We start from the raw sequence: 16,632 nt of genomic DNA, 5'->3' as shown, positions 1-16,632 counted from the left end.
AGGCACAACAGAGATACACTGAGGGAGGGAACCAGGTTGTTAATAGTGAAAATTGAAGGGGTGGAGGAAGAGGAGTCATCTGTAATAGAGACTGTCTGGATTAATATCACTTAAACATGTCATAGGATGTTTCTGCAACATCAACGCTATATTTAAAAAATGACCGTAAAAATGAGTGTGCAAGACCCACTTTTCATCTTTTTTCCCCATCTAAAATGTGGGCTGCGTCCAATAACAGGTATAAAATGCAGAGAGAGGTATTGTGTTACCGTATTTTACCCAGACGATGGCGCTATAATCTAGCTAAAACTTCGTCACGGACATCATCATGACAGTCAGTGCAGTCACCCTCACAACAATGAACGTTAGCGTAGGCTGAGCTCAACTACAGCACCGGTTGCTAGCAGGATAGCAAACTCGACATGCTGAAACAGATGGTAGGCTTGTGTGTTAATTTGTGTGTTTAAAAAGAAAATACATTGAAATAGTGTTGAAATAACTTGTATACATGTTTTTATTAATAAGTAACTATAGAAAACCTTTTTCCTCTCGGATACCCCAAAAACAGAATGCGTCTTATATTTACTGTGTGACTTATATTCCGGATTTTACGGTAATACTGGCTGCTGAGGCGACCAGTAGGGACATGAAAGCTGAGAAACTCTGCTACATGAACGATGCTTGCTGTGAATGTTCCAGACTAATACCTGCTGCTTTCACACATGGGCTAACCTGACTTTGTGCGGACTTTGTAACAGGGGGCTGGCTAGAAAAGGTCTGCTTAAAGTTGGGGTCAGCTGATTCTGACATTTACATTTACACATGCACTCACCCCAGACAATGTTGGGACATTTCAGGAGTGCAGTGCATGTGTGAAGGGGCTTTAGTAATGTGCGAGCTCTCTTCAGACACAGGTAAAATGTCCCCATGGTGGCATGCACGAGCATGTCTGAAGAAGTTTTATTTTTAGGACAAATGACCCAGCCTTTCTACTTCGTGCGTTTTATGCCACAAGTGCAGCACAATGCTTCTCAGGCACTTTTCATGTATTTCCCACATTTTTTGTAATTAAAACTTTAATGATGCTAATCTTCTATACTGTTAAATTACATCCTCCCTTCTGTCAACTCCAATCCATCCGAGCCAATTTATAACAAACTTCCACCAGCTCCTGTTCATAAAACAGCAATTCATAAAGCTAGATTAAAAACTGTTGTTACATAAACCTGACCCCTTTCCTTCTTGCATGAAATAATAAGACAGTGTGTGTTGCATCATGTGATTCAAGTTCTGAAACACAACCTGAGGTGACGTAAGAAAGTGAGGACATGGAATTAATAAACAATTTACATAACAAGCAAAATCACAAATAATCACCAGGATATCTGACTCTGTTTGGTGTTGTTCTGTGACACATAACAAAAACTGAACACATTGAAGGTCAGGATGTCGAGAGTCGAGAGTTTTGGTCGTGATTTTGTGTTTGTGTTCTGATAGTGAAAGTGAACATAAAAGTCTTGTTGGGTAAGGAGAAAGTTGTTTACTTGAGTTCTTATATCGAGTGCAGCGGGATCAGGTTCAAGCAGTGACTTCAGCTCAAAGGTGAGGGCTGCATTACACACTGGAGCCAGGCACCATGTGATGGTGTATCCAGTGATCATCTGGCACATATCAGCTCAGGTCACATCCTACCACTGACTCACTGCACACAAGAAACTACGTCTTTGTGACAGTTATACTGTGAACTGTTTACTGTGTTTTCCTATCAGATTCAAATGACTGTTTTATCAATTACTGCTGAGGACGGCTGCAGAGGTTTAAAGGGCCAGTTCACCGATTTTCAACATCAGTCCTATCGTGCTACTATGGGGAGCTAATGCCATTATGGTAGAAAAAAATCCAATTTGGCTCTGTGCCTTTGGAGGATGATATCCGCTTGTCCAAAGGGCCCTGGAAAACCTCCGTGTCATCTAGCGGAGGCCAGGGAGCTCACTAAACTACACTTCCTCAATCTAGGACGCCTGCCTCCGATGTCATGTCTCATTCAGAATCATCAGGTTTGAAATGTAGACTGCAGACCTGAAGATTTTTTAGACGATCCACCAGTATATTCTCGTCATATTTCATATTCTGTACCGCTCTGAGCCATCGGCTGCAGAGAAACGGTAGTATTTCACTCCAGCGTCTCTCGCTGGGCCGTTCCATTCAGAGGGAGGGGCGCAATGCATGCTGGGTGTTGCAGGAATGTAGAATGGGGGAAACCACAAGATGTTTGTACAACGTTCTCCACAGCTATGGCACCAATTTCAAATATTATTGCTTCTATCGATTACAGAGACCACCAGCTTTGATTGACAGTGGGCGAACTGCTCCTTTAAAGTGTAGATTTCTGCATCCTAACAGTTACATGATGATGATAACAAATAGAGATATACTTGGAGGTTGATCTCAAACGTTTCCTGTTGCCAAAGAAGTAGGTGTTGGAGTGAAATACAAGAAGAAATGGCAAAAAGCCAAGTTGACTAACAAAGAGGTTTTAAGACAAAAAAATGTAGAAATGGTTTAATTTATTTCTAAATGTCTTTCACCTGCTCTTGGATCATCCATAATTAATGTCTCTGTGCCCACCTGTATGACAGCGCTGAACCAGCAGGTATTGCCGACATTTTTCAGCCCCACAGGGCAGCTGTCTATCCTCTTCCTGTCATGTGGGTTGGGTGAATCGCTCCATACTTCTGTGTGGGTGCGCTTCAGACTCGCCTTGTTCTCTGCAATGCTGGCCTCCAGAACTCTAAAAAAAAAAAGAAAAAAAAAAAGAGAGAGAGAAAGGAAAGAAAGAAAGAAATTCAGTCAGAGACATTTTAAAGACCAAGATGAACAACCGAATCAACCTCTGTGAGATTTTTGTATTCAGTGGACGTGGACGTAGCCTCTTGGTTCTACAAGTAAAGCCAATGAAGCAAGGTCCATCTACTCCAGAGGTAGCAAAAAGAAGTCCTGTTGTATTTAAGGCCGTTTTCACATTATTGTTTTGTACCGTAACCGAGTACGGCAGTCCACTTCTGTGGTTTGGTACAGTAACTTTCACACCTTATACGTACCGTACCTGACTACACATGAACCGTGCTCGAGACCACATTTTTAAGTGGACCTGAGTATGTAACACTGTGTCCACACTAATCAAACGAAGCAGACTTTGGGGTCAAGTGTACTTGAATCCGGGCCCGGGTCCCTAATGTGAGGCCCCCTAAGTCTACCAGAAAATAACTCTACTTCTTACTTGATTTACTACCTCAGTAAACATTTTCCTTATGAGTTCATGGTGTCAATCTCTAGTTTTAAGTCTTCTTCAATACAGCATGATGTTCGTTTTGTAAGTCATGGTCCTATTTGGAGTAAAAAAGAAGATTAAACAGGGTATGCATATGGTGTGGCTACCTGTCATGTGGTAACCTGTCAACCCTCTTGTTGAATATGGTCAAAAAAACAGATGGAAATGGTCACAATGCTAAAGATATCACAGTGGCTACGTCCACTTTGTATATACAGTACATATTCTAACACTGGGGTCCCTGTTGCTTTTTATCCTGCTCTGTATATCCTAGTGCTATTTTCAAACTTCCTCTTCTCGCTCTTCATCTTAAACATAACAGAGTCCCCTGTTCTGATCTGATGTTCGTCATTTTAACGTGTGAAAGTGAGGGAACACACCGGGTAAAATGTTTTGAATGTTTTGTAAATGTCTCTTTGCTAATATAGAGGAGAGCGATAACAAATCCACTAGTGTCAAAATTTAACAGCCCATGTATGTTCCCAACCGAGGTGTCAGACAGAGTCAATGATCAGTGCATTAGAAACATTTTTTATATTCACAACCTCTTTAATTTCACCCACATATGGAGCGAATTGCTCACAGTGTAGAGCTCTGCTGCAGTGTTGAACATTAGCAGACTGAGACCAAAACAAGGGCTGCTTTTTAAAAGTCCACGATTTGCAAAGACCCTACTTGACTTGCTTTTAGTCGATCGAAGCGCTGCACTTTTTGTGGCTATGTCATATAAAGAGCAATGCAGGAACAAGAGCATGGCAGGCTTTGTGAACAGAATCTCAAACTGTCAGTGTTAAACGTTCATGAGGTTTTCTACCAGGAGCTGAATTATGTGCAGAGGTCTATTACTCTCCTAAACAAACAGATAAATCGCTGAATAAAGCAGTTTCACAGTAAAAAATGTGTGTTTCTCTGATGCTTTGTAGCAGACACAGGACATCAGGGGGGTTGCGAATGGAGCTGCTGCTAGCTCATTTGTTGGTGCTCAGTTTATTTTAACATTAGCAGGTCAGGTTAGGTCAGTGTCAGTCTTGGAACCCATCGTCTATCATCTGAGGACGATATAGCCTCTGTGAACGTCAGGCAATCCAGTTTAGCGATAAACGACTTCCAGCCAAGACTTCCTCTTTCCGTGAGCTGCATTATTTACAGTCCAGTTAGCAACTTGAGAAGAGACCGTGTGTTCAGATCAATCGATATGTCACCAAAATAAATGGCGTCATTTCATGGTTCATTAAATCCCTTGGAGGAGCGCCCGTTCATCTGTTTGTGGTGAGTCTCAGTTTCACTGTAAACAGCCAGTTACACAGAGGCTGCACTCTGGCTTACTAGTGGATTCATCTCAAGTTGAAACTTTTCATCTAGAACAGCTTGTTAGCGGTTAGCATGTAGATGTCTGTTTATAGAGATTAGTAAGAAGCTAAATCATCATCAGATGACCCTAATAGGAGCCGGGATGTCATTACGATGGATTAGGTTGTAATCTGCTATTGCTCTCCACACGGACAGTTTTTCCTGCATACGCCGCAGCCTGCTGATATGTGATTGGTCAATATTACTCTGATTACAAGCGTAGTTCAAACAGAAACTAGGGGCTGGGTTCACAAAGACATTTTAGACTGGTCTATATGGTTAGGCCAGTCTTAATATTGCTCATAGATTAGTCTAATGCAAGTTAGACCGTTTCACAAAAATAAAGAAAAATGAGACACCTTCCCCCCAGGCCAACTCAGCTCTAAGACCCATGTTACCATGGTAACAATCAGTGTCACCTGCTGACCAGTAGAACTAAATTTTGAACATCTTTAATGGTCCTTTCAACGGTCGGATTAGCACTGTTTACTGTTGCTGCAATTTTTTTCCATATCCATTTGTCGTTGTTGTTGTTACACTGTTGGCTGAAAAATAAAATGCCCTTAAAACTGTTGAAATCCTCCAATAGACAAACATTATCTGCTGGTGTAATCGAATTTAAGTGGTTAGATGCAGTTACTCGGTCGGCCATCTTTTTGTTTTCTCAGTCTCAATTTACCCAAAATTAAATGCACCATAGTCCTGCTTAAGATAGTCAAGAACTAAGTGCTGAGTGAAACGGATGAATTTACACGTCTATCTGAAGTCTGACTATTTGTTGTATCTAAGCCATAGTCAAAGTCTATCTTTGTGAAACCGGCCCTGAAACACTTCCCGTACCAAAAATCCAAGCCCCTGCCTACAGAATCTCTGGAAATAGAGATTAGGTCAGTGTTCATCTTTAAGAAGTTTTTATAGGAGCCAAATTATCCACAGAAGGCTTCGACTCTCCAAAACAGACCTGATGATTACAATCAGTAGAAAACACTACATAAACATCCTCACATTATAAATTATTGATAGGGCTTCAGCTGTGTGCCTCCATCTGCTCAATAGTATAGTAAAAAAAAGACGGTGACTTCACTTGAAACAATAAGAAAGTAGTCAGATGTAATTGTTTTAATGTGTAGCCAATAGCTGCAGTTAAGGGCAGGTAAAAGTGTGTCTTACAGGTAAAACACGAGACTTGTTTAAACTGAAATAGAAGGTTAATGTGGTGCTGAACTTTAAAAACAGATTTTGAAACTGCTTTGTTTTTCCTGACTCATTAAATACTGACCCATTAAACTACGCCTGGATCAGACTCTTTAGGTTCAGCTCAGGACATCCCTGATTACAACAGGGGTCTTTTTCCTTTTCACTACTGATCAAAATTCAGTGTTGCACAACGAGAATGCAAACGAGATATATTTTCATCACACGCTGGGCGAAAACCTTAAGAATGTAGGTGGTTAGTGTGCATATTCATCCAAAGATTGGATGAATGTAGGAGTTTTTAAACTGTTTGGCTGACAACTAATGCGCCAAGAAATTCTGGACTCAATATCTGAACAGTTATGCCGTCAACCCACCTGCTGATGGCCTGCTCCTCATCAGTGATGCCCGTCTCCCTGAACGCGCGGTTGGACTCCTCCAGGCTGAGGGCGATGGCTCTCTGCAGATCATCTTTATCGTCTCCAGTCAGATCAATTACATCTGCGTTAAGAAACAAGATACGCTGATTTAACCTTCATGGTTTGAACTCACTTTAGGGACGCATTCACATTCAGACAATTAACACCTCCCTGTTGAGTATGTTTATATTTTTTATATGATTTTATTACAGTTTAGAATTATTAGTTGATGTAGATATTACTATCTTCTAGTTTTTATGTTTCTGGCGCTATATTTTTTTATCTGGTAAATATGACTTGCTGCTGTAACACCCCAATTTCCACGTTTGTGATTAATAAAGTAATCTATCTACTATCTATTACTTGATAATTAAACGTTTTATTAACACTTGCAGCTTCTTAAATGTAGCATCTTTAGTTTGTCATTTATAATAGTAGATTAAGGGTGCTTTCACACCTGACAGCTTTGGTCCAGACTTTTGGACTTTACTCTCAAAGTCTGGTTTGTTTGGACAGGTGAGAAGACGCATTCGACCATGGCCCGCTAGAAAAGACGGGACCCGGTTCATTTCAGGTGAGAAAGTAATTGAAATGTAAGCAGGACCTAATATAGGAAGCAAACTAAAACACTGTGCACTGTGGGTTGTTAATGGATGCTGACACTTGCAGAGACAGCCACGCAGCCAGGCAGCAAGATGAGTAGAGGACGGACGTGGGGGAGCAACGAGGGGAGGGCTTTAATAAAATTTTGGGCTTTAACAAATGCTTGTTGGAACACACAAAAACACAGAGGTGTTCAGACTGTTCAGTAATAAAGTAAAAAAGAATGGAGCTGATCGATCTGTGGAACAATGTCGTAAAAGTACAAACAACAAAACATGAAAGTCAGCGATTGTGTTGTGATTAACGAGTGTGTTCTCTCTCTCGCTTTGCTTACGTCAGGGAGTTCTCCCACGTGCAAATTCTGACCAATCAGAAAGCAGTTTCCTTGCTTAAGTTTTGGTCCTGGAGGCAAAATGCAACATTGCAACAATTTGGTCTTTGATTCGGACAAAACAAACGGACGTGTTTTTGGACTGCTGTTTGGACAAGAGATGCAATTTGAAGATTGTAGTTTCTGGAAAATTGTGAAAATCACAATTCAATTCTTTTTTTTTTTTGTTTACATTAAACAATTCCATCATGAAAATTAGCGTCCGATTAAGCAATAATTAAAAGGTTTGCTACACCCTTATTCAGAACCATTTAACCGTTTCACATTTTCTTTTAGGGATTATTATGTATAATGTTTTTTGATGTCAAAAACGCCACATTGACAAAGCTGAAACATGGTTTACATGAATTAAAATTAAAATACAGATTATTTTACAGATGGTGACCCTCTGTTATGAAACTGTAAACTGAGCTGACTTCATCTTTTAATCATCCCTGTGAGTTTAGATGTGCTGCTCACTTGTGTCTGCCTGGCTGCCCACGCTGATGTATCTGTCGCTCGCCACCTGGGACGTCTGGTAGTAGGTCGTCTCATCTTGCTGAGGAACCTTGGCGTTCTTCTCTGTCAGAAACGCCACAGCCTCGGCCAGGTCTCCATTGCTCACCTGCAACAACATTGTGTAACATCAGTTGGATATGAACAGAGGAGTATAATAAGTAGGAACACTCAGACAGGACTTATTTAAGACCTGAAGACTTTAGGATAACTTATTGTAACATTTTAATCTCTTCATTTCACGCTTTGGTAATTGTAACTTTACATCAAGTTTTTGGGGTAACTGCCCTTCTTATTTATGTAAATGGAGAGGACAAATATCACAATGGACAACCTCTCATTATAATGACATCCAGTTACACCATTCAGTTACGACCTTGAGCTATGGCAGAGCTTTTGCATTTGATCCCATTAGATAGTTAGAGTATAGCTTGTGTACGTGTGTATAAATAAGCTCTGTGATGTTATGGTTTGATGTGTTTGAGGATGTACCTGCAGGGCCTGCTGAAGCAGCTGAACGTCTGTGGTGCCTGTGACCTCCCTCAACTGGTTTAGTAACGTCTGCTGGTGCTGAAAAGAAAGGACACAAGGCAGTTAACAGCAGAGCATGAAGGAAGAAGGGATCCTAAAAAACAATGTAGAGGAAGGTTGTTTGATATGGCAAAAGTCATTATCAGGAATATAATGCTCAATATTAACGCTCAATGTGAACTTAAAGTTTTGCACAGACATGGATTAAGAAAGACAGAAGACAGCAAACCAGATATAATTGTATTGGACGAGAGGAGAATGGTAAAAGGATGTGAGACCAACAGAGAACACCGGCTGTCCAAAGTTTAAATATCTTAACTTTTTCCTGTTCCCCACGGCAGAATTTACACACACAAGCAAAAGCTGATTTTGCCACCTTGCCCTTCTGTTGAATTGTGTGTTTGTTTTTTTCAGTGCTGTCCAGAAGGTGTTGTCTGTCTGCCGCCTACTGTCTGCCGCCTACTGTCTGCCTGAATCCATAATGCAGTGAAAGTTTGCTCATTTATGGTGGGGCAAAAGCAAACTGAAGAAATGTCTAATATTTTCAAAGCAAACTCTTTTAAGAAACAGTTTGACTTGTTAAACTCATAATAGGGGGGGTGGGAATCGCAGGGTAACTCACGATACCATAAGCGATACATGGCCCATGATAACGATAATATCACGATACAGTGATTCTGCGATAGTTGATATATTGCAAGACAATCATATAATGATGCATCACAATATCTGAAGAACACAAAATGCCCCTATTAAACCCCAATTAAACCCCCAATCCATTCACATTACCCTCATTCATTTCACAAGCATCACCACGAGGAGTCATGAACAGGGTTTACGTTAGCCGGTATGTGCCGGCTTTTTGCCAGTATCACGTGTAGTTGTCTGGCACATAAAGATATCAACGGCCAAAATGTCTGGTGGGAAAATATGCCAATTAAATAATAAATACTGAGTAATGCCGTATTAAATTGGCTATTGCATTAATTAAACTTAAATATAAACTTATACAGCCTTTGCCTCCACTGTTAAAACATCGAGAGATGGACCGGCGGAGATGGCACAGTGCGACACATCATTTGCATCTCGGTATGATGACGGCGCTGCGTGGCTACGGCGGGATGAAATTCTCCACGACTTGAAAATCTAACGGGAAAATCTAATCCAACTAAACAAAACTGGCAAAGATTGCCAGCACATTTTCCATGTCAAGTGTGGCTGCAGAGCAAGGAAATCTGTTCAGGGTGCCATATTTTTGTAATATATCCAACCAAAGGATAACTGTATTGCACGAGTCAGGACAACGATTTAGTGCACGATCGATATTTTGTCGCAGCCCTAATACATAACAGTACATTGCCTATTTGTGACTGAAAGTGTAACACAACTTCTTAAAGCTTTCTAACACAAGTAAAAGGAATTATTAAAAAAAGTTTGCTGTACAAAAACAGTTTTATCTCAATTATCTTGTGTTAAATAATCATCACTGGCAGCTAAGGTCTTACTTGAAAATATACCACAATTAATCGCCAAGCACAACGGCACAAGGTGCCAAAATGGTGGTGATAAACAATCATTTGGTACAGTGTCAGTTGAAATATTCTTGATGGGTTAATAGTTTTTTTTAAGGATGATTGATTAACCATTGATATCAACTGATATTGGCAAATTCAGACCTATCAAACTTCTGACTGCACCTGACCCAGCACTACCCGGTGAAAGCTGAGAGGATAAACGAAAAACGGCTGCTTTATCCTCCAAATAGACTCTGGAAACTCAGACATTTAGCACATTATTTATGTAGAAAGTAACAAGTTAAAGGTAACCACTTATTAAAAAACAATCTAAATGTCAGATCACAGTGTTATAAAAACATATCCATTAAGAACTGATACAGTATTTAATCAGACCAGTCAATTCTCATCCCTGTGAATGAGTCCACTGCAGTCTGATGTCAAACCCAGCTGGACTGTATGGCCTTACCACACACACTTCACCTGCAGTGCACAGCTTGAATAAATGCACTATGAATAATGTGGGAGTGCACTTAATGTCAGCATCCACAGCATCTTGAGTGAGAGGAACACAGACTCCTTCCTGACTGCTTTAAACGGTGCAGCAGGCAACAGATACCAGTTATACAAGGTTACTTAACGGTTTAGGAGTCATAATGTCTGTTTCTGACACTATAGATTAACTGCACAACAAACATCCACTACAACACTATACAGCAACTCCATCACAAACATGTTCTGTACTTTACATTTGCAACATTAACTGTATAAAAGGCAATGAAAGCAAGCAATGCAATTTCCGAACAATAGCACAGGCTTTCATCTATGCTTTTCTCTAGAGCAGATTTTCACCATGAATGCGAGATGATAAAGGTAAAACACTCTTGGCAGCAATTTTAATCAAACAGTAGATATATTTCACCAAAAAAACTGAATTAAAAAAAAAACAGAAAATAGCTTCAGGTCTGGGCAAAATACGTTTCTAACGGGCCAAAGTGTCAACATGGCCTTATGCTGCATGCACAAACTTCTGTTTACAGTCAAATCAGATGAATCCCCTTCAATACCTAAAACCATGTTCTGCAATGATCCAAAAAATATTTGCGATCAGGTTTACAAAATAACAAGGTAGAGATATGGAAGTTACCACTTAGATGTTTAACCACTTATATGCTAGCTGGCTGGCAAGAGTAATGAGAGTCACAGCTGGTCCAGACACATACAGGCTATGAAACCAAGCAAGCATCACTAAATCTTTCTTTTCAACAGACTACAAGTACATTGAATTTAATTCTAGGAAGGCAAAATCTAATTTGGGAGGACTTTGTTGTTACTTATCTGAATCAATGTAAGGGTTAATAAAATTAGAATTAATATTATAAAAATTAATAATATTAAAATAACCAGTCATGCACCAAAAATTATGTACACTGTCATAATTTTCAGAGCCTGCTATTGGCCTGTTACAGATTAATCAATAGGAGCATGTTTCCAATATGTGCCCATGCGAAAAAATGTTTTCCAGTCCAAACTGCACAAAACAATGCTGTGGGATATTAAAAAAAGGACCCATCACATCGATTGTCCAGAGCGCTCTGATTCGATTGTTTACAGTACTGACCACTGTGTGCTGCACATGAAGCAGAGCATCACAGCTGAGCAGACGGTGGTCCAAACTATAATTGGTTGTCACTAATTTATATTAAAGTTACATATTGTTTAATAAATGATTTGTTTAAAAAGGCAGCCTTCTGAGTATCTTGGCATAGACAGTATATGCGCAGAAAAAGTGTATTTTCATTCCAGCTGAAAAATTCTTTATTTTGGCTGCCACATTTGCTAATTATCATTTGCATGACAATTTCTGGATTATCCCTCTCTTAAATGGGTACCGACATCTGCCTCAAATGTCCCATATTTATTGTTCTCTATTATTACCTTGGAAGAATTTATGCAGTGCTACATTATTAAATATACAGTATATTACCTATTAACAAACTGCAGACACAATTCAACTAAAAGGATTTTCCCGCATTATTTGACGAAGCTATTTCAGACGGAATATTTTTTTCATCATCACATTCATATGCCGTCAAAAACAAGTAGCCTAAGTAAAAAGATAATAAAATAAAAAGTTAATAAAGTTTGTTTGATAATAAAAGAAAAACAGGAGCCTTAAGCCTATGTGTTCATGCTTCTATTGTACATGTAAAAAATACCCTCATGCAGAACATTTGTAGCATTATTGATTTTCTAAAAAGGAGTCACAGACATTCATCGATTAAAAAAACTAAATTTTTTAAACTTGTCGGAAGGGCAGGGTTTAAAAAAAAAATCAATTTTTCTGATTCAAATCGGTTCTTATCTGAATGACACAATATTGATTAATAAATCCCAAGATGGATCTTTCTATATATATAAAATATGTGTAAAAATGGTTTCGTGTCTGATCACTCATGTTTCTGAGCGCTCCTGAACGCAGCATGACTCAAGGCATCCCACCGAAACAGCAGTGAGGGAGACATGCCCAGACTTGTTAACTGCGCCTACTACGGAGACATCAGTGATCGCCAACGGACTCTTTTTATCGTGTGTGTGCGTCCGTGAATATGTTAGTTAGTTTTGCAATGATGTTTATGTTACTCTCTGTTAGTGTCGGCTTTGGCCGCGAGTGTATTTTTGGCATGTTATATAATATGCCTTTCCCCATAACTCTTGTGTGGTTTTGTTCTTTGCACTATGAGATCTCTTGGCCAAATCTCGTGCAAGTTGAACCCCAGTTCGTTTAATCAAAACCATGAGCCAGATGTTCACACAAAAAATCTTAGCTGTCTTATTCATACAATTGTTTATATTGTGTTGACTGGTGTGTGTTGGTCATGTTAAATAAAAAGTACATGATGTAACTTCTTTGGGGTCAATTCTTATTGTAAACATTAAACATTTTGATAATGCACCAGGTTAGAGGTGCACTGATATTGTAACTGAAGTACCCCTAAACAAAACCATATCGAACCGAATCGGAAATCAAATCGGGACTTTGTGAATCGGGATCGAATCGAACTGAGAAATCCTTATCGATACGCAGCCCTACTTTACAGTTAATGGTTGACGATAGGTAAAGATCAGTTAATAAGGGTCAGCTATCGGTTAGAAAAAAAAACCTTCCCTAAACCATCCCTAAAAAGTAAATGCAGAAAAACTTGCATTTACAGCTAAGCACTGATACTGTAGTAACCTGAAGTATGGCACTTAATTCTTGTAGCCCTGGGGGACATGCTGTGTGCCTGGTTTAACCTGACTCCAGTTGCTTTTAGCTACAAGATTTTATACGAGTTTTCAAAGACAAAAAGGCTTTTCTAATCCCCAGGGGCCATAATGTCACTGAGGGAAGTGTAAAGAAAGTTCACAGCTTTGTAAGAGTAACAGCACATAAATAATGCACCACACACAGCCAATTTGTCTGTGACCAAGCTCACAGTTTACTAGACAAGGAAAGGAGATTATTACTCATGTAGCATGTTAGGTCACAGCAGTAGTTTAGTAAATACCAATATTACGCTGTGTACTATGACTTGTTTGACATGTCACTTTATGAACAAACAGGGCTAATTTCGTAAAATACATTGTGTAAATGGTCAACAGTTTTGATCAATACTTTTACCTACACATAAATAGTTGAAGAAAATACCGCAGGTTAGTTTAGTTATTATGGCTGACCGGATATCCTAAAGAGTGAATCCTAACTCACACCTACATCAGTTTAACACACTGCTGTGTTTTAGCCACTGCAGACAAGTAAACAAGAAGATGTGTGTTGGTCCCTGATAGAGACTGATGGATGCAGGTTTGTTGGCACAGAGAGTGGCGTGGTTGGTGAAGTGTGAGGGAAGTTACACCTCTGACAGATTTGGGCCAAGTCAACCACAGGAGCAGTTACTCAGATATGTGGGCACACACACATTAGATCTCATCCCCATGTGACACGTCTGGCATAACCGTTTGTCACTCTGGTCATCAGCCATTTAGAGGCAGCTTGTGAATAACACCACATAATTCTCAGCATGAAGGTTTCCAGGAGGGTGCAGATGAGGACATTCCCACTGAATCTACTATCACGTCCTCACAGCTGCTCTGTGTGTGCATGTGAAGGAGTCACAAACATAAACAAATCACACAGACTGGATTGAAAGTCCTTCAAACATTACCTCATCTCACTATTTACAGGTCACTACATGAAAACCTGGACCACGCCCTACTATCATGAAGCTGTAGAGACTACAGCTTAAACTCACAACACACAGATGCAGTGTCGACACACACCAAACTTTAACAGATTTGAATGTTGACTATCATAAAACAGTTCATATTAAAGCTAGAAAAAAAATTATCCATTTATATAAATTGGCCTCAAACTGCTCAAAAATGTTATAGCCAGACATACTAACCCATCTTTCCTGTCATTGTTGAGAAACAGGCTTTTTAACCTTGCTTCGTTCATAATGCATCGCTGCAACTCTTTTAACATGCACTAGACTTGATTTCACACATTCAATATAGTATGAATACAAACTTAATTATTGTTTATTATAAGTTTTATTTACCTTTGATTCTGCATTCAATGTATTGTATTTTCAGCTTTGTTTTAATCCTATTTTAATAAAATATTTCAAAATGTTCTATTATATGTTATACATTCTATTTTAATCTTTATTATATATATATATGTATATATATTCTATCTTATTCTAACCATTACTATCAAGTTGGTTTTACTTTCCATCTTATCCTTGGAGCCCTATCCTCGTTGTTATTTTCAGTCTGTCTATTTAGTTGTGCATTTTTTGTCCTCATTTCCAGGGTTTCCCCCTGAATAGTTGTTAGGCCCCTTGTCAAGTATCTCTTGACAGAGGCTGGCTGCCTGGCTACCAGCTTGCGATAGTTATAAGCATCAAGAGTCCAGAATCCCTCGACACACGAAAAGGGTAAAGAACACTGTTCTCTGCACTGCAAATTTCCTTCCTAGTGCATTCATGTTTTAACCCCTCCAAGTGACATGTTTCAGTCTGAGCTGTCCAACTTTAACTGTAGATTCACAGCTTAAAATTACATTTTAAAAAATCCCTGGGGCTTAGGCCCAGTTGAGAAGTAAACTCAGCCCTGCTGGGCCACTGGGTTTACAATACACTGGTAGGAGCCCTGATTTTAAACTGCTAGCTTATGTCTTCTTAAGCTATGAGAGCTTTATCAGATACAATTTCATGTAGTAGGCCTATGCTGCAGAATAAAGACACGCATTGCATTCAGTGTGATACAACATAACTGTGATTACATAACTCTTATGCAAAGTATTCTTTCTTTTCATTCATAGTAGCAGCAAACATCTATCCTACGTTTCAGCAGCATCAGTAAAGTGGTTACATAACTGTCCAGAGCTATGCAATGCTGGACATGGTGGTCACAAAGTAAATCCCATAACTAGGTGCCCAAGGAACAGACGTAAACTGAGAATACGATCAAATGTAACCTAATGATCTGCTTTCTCAGAACTATCACACACTTAGCTGGCTGTCTGGATAACGTTACGGAATCTGCGCCAAGCACTGAGCCTCGGCTGTGATTCTTCCTCGCCTCTGGCCACACTTTGTCAACAAACATATCACACACAGTATGTGAGGAGTAACCGGGGACACATCTGAACACACAACCAGTATCATTAATGGCAACCAACATCATCAAAGATCTTCAGCAGAGCGCTCCGTTAAGATAAAAAATGTACTAATAGCTGCAAAGTTGACAAAGGTAACGTTAAATCTTTAACTGTCACTTGGCCTTGTTTATTTCTACTGACGACACAGTTAGCCCAGGATGCTAGCATTAGAAATGTAACTATCGTAAATATGAATACGTATGAAACGCTAGCAATTGCTACTGTTACACAACTCACACAAACAACGATTAGAATTAACTTAACGTAGTACCCTTAGCTAGCATCGGCTAGCAAAATATTGGCTAACGCTTTACGCTAGCATAACGTTAGGCCTAGCGCAAATAAATCTAGTAACATTAAGAAACGGTTTCTTAGCAACGGGTGGCCAGCACGCCTAATAAAACGACAATTGGAGGCTAACCTAACTAACCAAGGAGCTGGCCCACCGACTCTACAAGTACTTTGCAGCCCAAAACTATGTAGCTATTTAGGCTAAAGTTAGCTAGCCACCAAGTTAGCTTACCTTTTGAGAATGCTGTTGGAGGACATTCTGCTCCACGGTCATGGCGGGTTCAGAAATAAATGTTATCAAATTCAAACCTGGATTTGCAAAAGCACGAGATAATTTTCACTAAAGCGAGTTGAAACACGATGCTATGACGTCCCCTCCTTAATCAGCGACATTACGGGCGCCATGGCAGAGTGACTAGCGCAGGTCGTAAGCAGGAATGAAAACATTGCTCCGCCTGGCCTGAGATCTGGGATCGATTACTCACGTCTTACTGAGCTGCATTTACGTCACGGATCAGACTTCTGTAAATAACGGATAAAAATAAGGATAACAAGATTTTGGCCTGGTATTTGTGATATTAATACTGGCCAAATCCTACCTGGAATTTGGCCGTAACAAAAACACATCTAAGTAAGCTACAATTGATACCTACCTAATAATTATTTTGTCAAAACAATTCATTAACGCTTCTTCTGAAAGAAAACCAACAACATGTATCTTTTTCCTTTTTGTATTGTGATGTATTTAAGTATTTTTCTCAGTTTGTCTCCATGACATTTTACATTTTGTCCTTTAAAATAAA

General features: G+C 39.5%; 1 protein-coding gene across 3 annotated transcripts in view; it reads right to left on the bottom strand.

Moving 5' to 3' along the window:
• usp25 (ubiquitin specific peptidase 25) overlaps positions 1-16,245 on the bottom strand; it is a 48,316-nt gene extending 32,071 nt beyond the window's left edge. For all 3 annotated transcript variants that reach the window (XM_069666838.1, XM_069666839.1, XM_069666840.1), the window contains exons 1-5: positions 16,062-16,245; positions 8,276-8,353; positions 7,748-7,892; positions 6,253-6,376; positions 2,629-2,791 (exon numbers count right to left, since the gene is read on the bottom strand). In XM_069666838.1, the coding sequence (XP_069522939.1) occupies positions 2,629-2,791; positions 6,253-6,376; positions 7,748-7,892; positions 8,276-8,353; positions 16,062-16,103 (552 nt within the window). In that variant the 5' untranslated portion in view covers positions 16,104-16,245. The remainder of the gene's footprint in view (positions 1-2,628; positions 2,792-6,252; positions 6,377-7,747; positions 7,893-8,275; positions 8,354-16,061) is intronic.
• Between the last annotated feature and the right edge of the window lie 387 nt (positions 16,246-16,632).

This window comes from Semicossyphus pulcher, unplaced genomic scaffold (genome assembly GCF_022749685.1).
Source record: "Semicossyphus pulcher isolate SPU_LCO1_2020_fin unplaced genomic scaffold, fSemPul1.0.p SCAF_10, whole genome shotgun sequence".
NCBI classification, from domain to species: Eukaryota; Metazoa; Chordata; class Actinopteri; order Labriformes; family Labridae; genus Semicossyphus; species Semicossyphus pulcher.
This window is presented reverse-complemented; position numbering and strand designations above follow the sequence as displayed.